The sequence below is a fragment of the Limanda limanda genome, chromosome 13 (assembly GCF_963576545.1).
Source record: "Limanda limanda chromosome 13, fLimLim1.1, whole genome shotgun sequence".
NCBI classification, from domain to species: Eukaryota; Metazoa; Chordata; class Actinopteri; order Pleuronectiformes; family Pleuronectidae; genus Limanda; species Limanda limanda.
In genome coordinates, this window is record NC_083648.1 from 20,108,084 (window position 1) to 20,113,395 (window position 5,312).

General features: G+C 56.4%; 1 protein-coding gene across 1 annotated transcript; it reads right to left on the bottom strand.

The window, feature by feature from the left end:
• Positions 1–1,273: 1,273 nt before the first annotated feature.
• Positions 1,274–4,705, bottom strand: LOC133018661 (protocadherin-8-like). Its single transcript, XM_061085077.1, has 3 exons — positions 2,237–4,705; positions 1,884–2,109; positions 1,274–1,629 (listed from the first exon to the last, which is right to left on the bottom strand). Exons 1-3 carry the CDS (start codon positions 4,703–4,705, stop codon positions 1,274–1,276), a joined length of 3,051 nt encoding a protein of 1,016 aa, XP_060941060.1.
• Between the last annotated feature and the right edge of the window lie 607 nt (positions 4,706–5,312).

Consider the following 5,312-nt stretch of genomic DNA (forward strand, 5'->3'; position numbering starts at 1 on the left):
GCAGCACACTTCGATCTCTCTCTCCCCTCGAGTCTGCGGGAGTGAGTGAGTTCGGCGGTGTGCGCTGAATGCGTGATGATAAGCAGGGTGGTTACGTAAGGAGCGCACCGAGCGCGTTGGCACATTGACAAGGAAACATCCGGACAGAGGAGCAGGAAGCTTTTTATTCGCAAGGACTCCACGTTCTTTAACAAATCTCAACTGTATTTGCCTGTTTGAAACATCTCATTTTTTAATGCATGTGACCTGTTGTTCTTCTTCGAGGCGAACCCTAAAGTGCGCCTTTACGCACAGCCTCTCTCATTATAGGGATGTCTCTTCCATGCGCACAAATCAGGTGGTAATGATTGATGTTGTGGAAAGCTCAGCATATCTTTGCTCCTCGTATTAACATGCAGGTCTGCAGGCGGTGGAATGCACCTATTAAGTCCACCAAGATGAAAATAATAACTGTGGAGGTTGCTGTGCTCCTGTTACGCGTGAGTGATTTGCTGGGAAACCTTGGCGTCTGCTCTGGCACCTCACCAGCAAAAAACCATGTTCACAAAAGAGGAGGAAAAAAACTAAGCTGACCTTCTCCAGTGGGCTGCAAGGACAGAGGCTCACTGCTGCAATAACAGCGACGCCTGTTGGCTTTTACTACAGCGACCGGCCTGACTGATAGGCTGTTCCCTGCGAGGCATTCACAAACAGCTCACCTCTGGATCGTAACCTCTCCGAACAATAACACACACACAAGTCAGCGGCTCAGAACCGTATTTCAAAGTTTATTTTCTCTCCGAATGCCGTGATGATAAAAAAATGTATCTGTACATCGACTTATTATTGCATTCAAACGATTTCACATTATCGGCTTCATACATTGCAGGTCACCAGCCCTCAAAATTCACCAGTTTCAGGGGCCATTTTTAAATAGTCAGCATGCGTAAAGATCAATAATTACAATTCAAATTTACATATCTTCGCTTCATTATTACTTTTATAAAAAATAGAATCTCTGTATGTACAAAGCTTGCATATGATACACTTCGTGTCCAACAAAATTTTCGTGATTGAATGGACTTCAAATGTGGCTTTTACATTAAAAACAAAAAACGCACAAATATCCAGATATAAACGTATACATAATATGCACAGTCAACAGCAACAAATAACTTCAAATAGTTACATTATTCTCTCCGTCAGTTAATCATAAATTAAACATTTGAATACACTGTACATTTCTTTGAAAGTGAGCTTATAAGTGTGTGTGTGTGTGTGCAATTGTCTGTTTTTAGGCCTCGTTGTTGGGGCAGTGTGTTGGGGTGGGGGTGTAAACCAGGGGAATGGTGATGTCACTGATCTCCTGCACCCTCACAGGCCGGGGTGTGGTCACCAGCACGTAGTCGTACTCCCGGTGCAGCACCTTCTCGTACACGCTCTGCAGCCCCAGGGTTTTGGGGATGGTGGCCTGGTAGAAGTTGTCCCTGCGGTTGGGGTCCCGGGGGAGGGAGGCGGTCTTGGGGAGGCTGTTGAAGGAGGAGAGGGTGGGGGCCGGGGAGGGGGCCGCGTTGGCCCTCACCGCCGAGGGGCTCCAGCAGCGGTCCGAGTGACCCAGGACCTTGCACTCACTGGTGCATGCCCACAGAGCTAAAAGAGACAAAGAAGAAAGAAAGTGGAATTAATTAAGTGCATTAATACAACTAATAGTGTTTATAATGGATATATTTGATACGTTATAACTTATAACAGCTAGCTTTAGTAATGGGCAATGTTTTGGGTTGCCAGATTTGAGATATCTCGTCATGTATCATTTGAAAAAAAATGAAAGGCCACAGCTCATCGCCAAACTCACACAAATCATACTCTTTCATTCATAAGTGGATTGTTTTGCGTGTCTTTACCATTTTGGCCGCCCATGGGAGGAACCACTGCTCCTTCTTTCTTCAGGCCTGTGTCTCCACTGACGTCACTGTCGCTGTCATTGAAGTCGCTGTCCCCCTTGCCGCTGTCCTTGCCACTGAAGGCCGGGTCCCTGGCAGAGATGGTGGTGTAGGAGTTCCCCTTCCAGATGGTGATGGGCCTCACCGCCTCCTTCCCGTTCCCGTAGCCCGGCAGAGTGGAGTAACCCTGCAGGAGGACAGAGGAGAGAGAACACACAGGTGAGTTCCTGCTGGAGGAACACAATGCAAAGTGCAAATCACATCCCACATCCCACATCCCTACATCTCCAAAGGGTCCCAGAGGAGCCTCTCACCTCGTGTTTTGTCCCTCGCAGCTTGCTGTTGTGGTCGGAGTCATACACACAGGGCACCTCGCTGCCGTCCTCCGAGGCCGAGCACAGGTCGCTGCCCCCCCCGGGGTGAGCCGAGGTGAACCCGCCGGGCTGGCTGCTGTACGACTGTCCGTCAAACGCCACTCCCGGCCCCTCCCCCCCGTGGAGAGGGAGGAGCGGGTTGTCCCCCACGTGGGTCCTCACCCGGTCCAGCGTGCCCTTCTCTCCGTACGAGTCGCTGTCCCCCCCCTCGCTCTTGTCCTGCTTGCGCCCCCTGCAGGTGGTGGCGATGAGGATGATGGCGAGCAGCAGCAGCGTGCAGCTTCCGGCCAGCACCACGATGACCACCACGGACAGGTCCCACTGCGCATGCGCCTCGTCCCCCCCGGAGCCCGCCTGGTACACGGTGCGGTCGCTCGGCGGGGGGCCGGCGATGATGAGGAAGCGCAGGGTCGCGGTGGAGGTGAGCGCGGGCCGGCCGCCGTCACTCACCGTCACGGTGACGCTGAGGGTCTCGTCCACGTCGTGGCTCAGCACCTGGTTCAGGTAGACCTCCCCGGAGGCCTTGTTGACGGAGAACACGGAGGGCTCCCCCCCGGGGGCCAGCAGCCCGTAGCAGAGGTCAGAGTTCACGCCCTCGTCCGCGTCCCGCGCCTCCACCCGCGTGATGACGTAGCCGGTGGGCGCGTCCCGGGGCAGGAGCACCTCCGCGGACCCGTTGTTGAGGGGGGGCTGCGTGATGACGGGCGCGTTGTCGTTCTGGTCCACGATCCGCACGTACACGCTGGCGCTGCCGGTCAGGGGGGGGGCGCCGCCGTCGTTCGCCGTGATGCGCAGCTCCATCTGCTTCATCACCTCGTAGTTGAAGCTGCGCAGCGCGTACAGGGAGCCGCTGGCCGGGTCCAGGGACACGAAGGTGGAGATGGGGGAGCCCATGAAGTAGGTGTCCGCCAGCTTGTAGCTGACCTTCCCGTTTGACCCCAGGTCCAGGTCCCGCGCCACCACCGTGGTGATGTACGCCCCCGGCGCGTTGTTCTCCACCACCGCCACCTCGTACACAGACTTACTGAACACCGGCGCGTTGTCGTTCTCGTCCGTCAGCCTGATGGTGTACTGGGTGATGGTCCTGAAGGGGGGCGAGCCCAGGTCCTCCGCCACCACCGTCAGGTTGTACTCGGGGATCCTCTCCCGGTCCAGCGGGTTGGTGCTGACGATCATGAAGCTGTCCTCGTAGGCCTGCTGCAGCTTGAAGTGGTCGTGTCCGTACAGCGTGCAGTGCACCTGGCCGTTCGCCCCCGAGTCCCGGTCCGAGGTGCTGACCAGCGCCACGAAGCTCTCCCGGGTCGCCGCCTCGGTGATGTACGCGATCCCCGCCGTGATGGAGGTCATGGGGGTGATGGAGATCTCCGGCGCGTTGTCGTTCACGTCCTGCACCTGCACCACGATCTTGCAGATGGCCGGGCTCGGGTTCGGACCCATGTCGGTGGCCTGGACGTCGAACTCGTACGTGTTCTTACTTTCAAAGTCGATCGGACTCTCCAAGGTGAGCCGTCCGGTCTTCCGGTCCACTCTGAAGAGTTGCCGTATCTCTGCGGGCACCTGGTTCCCGAACCCGTACACCACCTCCCCGTTCAGCCCCTCGTCCGGGTCCTCGGCGTTCAGGTCCAGCAGCAGGAAGCCCACCGGCGCGTCCTCGGGCAGGTCCACGGAGAAGCTGTTCCGGTCGAACACCGGGCTGTTGTCGTTGTAGTCCTTCACCTTGATGTTGATACGCGTGGTTCCGGACCGGGACGGGTTCCCTCCGTCCATCGCCACCAGCTCCAGCGCGTAGGTCGCCTGCGTCTCCCGGTCCAGCTCCTTCATGAGGACCAGCTCCGCATATTTAACCCCGTCGGCCCTGCTGAGCACGTCGATGGAGAAGTGGCTGTTGACGGAGATCTGGTAGCTCTGGATGTAGTTCACCCCCACGTCCTCGTCCACGGCGAAGTCCAGCGGGATGCGCGTTCCCACCGCCGTGTTCTCGGAGACCTCCAGACTCGACTCTTTCCGGGGGAACTCGGGGGAGTTGTCGTTGATGTCCTTGACCTCCACCTCGACGTGGATGAGTTTGAACTGCTCCTTGGAGAAGCTGACCACGTCGAAGGCGATGAGGCAGTGCAGGACGTGTCTGCAGATCCGCTCCCGGTCGATCCGCTCCCCGATGGCCAGCTGCCCGTCGCTCTCCCGCAGGCGGATGAACGAGGAGTTGAACTGTTTCATCATCCTGAAACTGTTCCTGGAGCCTCCCGAGGAAGAGGGAGCGGAGGAGATGTCCTTGGCCAAGTTTCCGATCACTGTCCCGGGCGCGTCTTCCTCGAACGTCTGATATTTCACCGTTTTGCCCCGTGTGACAGCAGAGAGGCTGAGCAGAGACACGAGCACCAGCAGCCCGTTCCACCCGGAGTCTCCCATCTTCTCACCCGCACTCCACCAATTATGTGAAATTCACCTAACTGTCCCAAAACCAGTCCAACTAGAGAGTTCAGAAGAGAAAATAAACACCTGCAAAACAGAACTCCCCTTCTCCACTCCTGTCTGTTCCCTACAGCGCCTGGTATAAATATTCCATATGTCTTTCAATGCGCACTCTGGATGCGCTCCGCTCTCTCTCTCTCTCTCTTTCTCTCTCTCTTCTGGAGGTGTGCTGCTTCTCTCAGCGCAAGAGGGCTGCAGTGTCTGCAGGAGGGTTTATACGGGGAGGCATGCAAATGAGCCGCGCTGTGACCAATCCGGGCGTGGAGAGAGAGGGGGGGGGGGGGGAAAGGGGGACTTCTGAAAGACCTCTAAACCCCCGTTTAGAGATTCCTGGACTGTGCGGAGTAACTTGGCACCCACATGTCCGCTCCGAGCGCGACGCGAGGCTTGATTTAATATACAGCCATAGTTCCCGTTGCTTGTTTGTGTTACTTCGGGGCTGTTCCACGAGTCTGCGCACCTACACACTGGGGGGGGGGGGAGCGGAGATGCGCAGTGTCCCTGAGATAGAGGACAAAGCATTTAAGTAGGAGTGTCTGTTAAG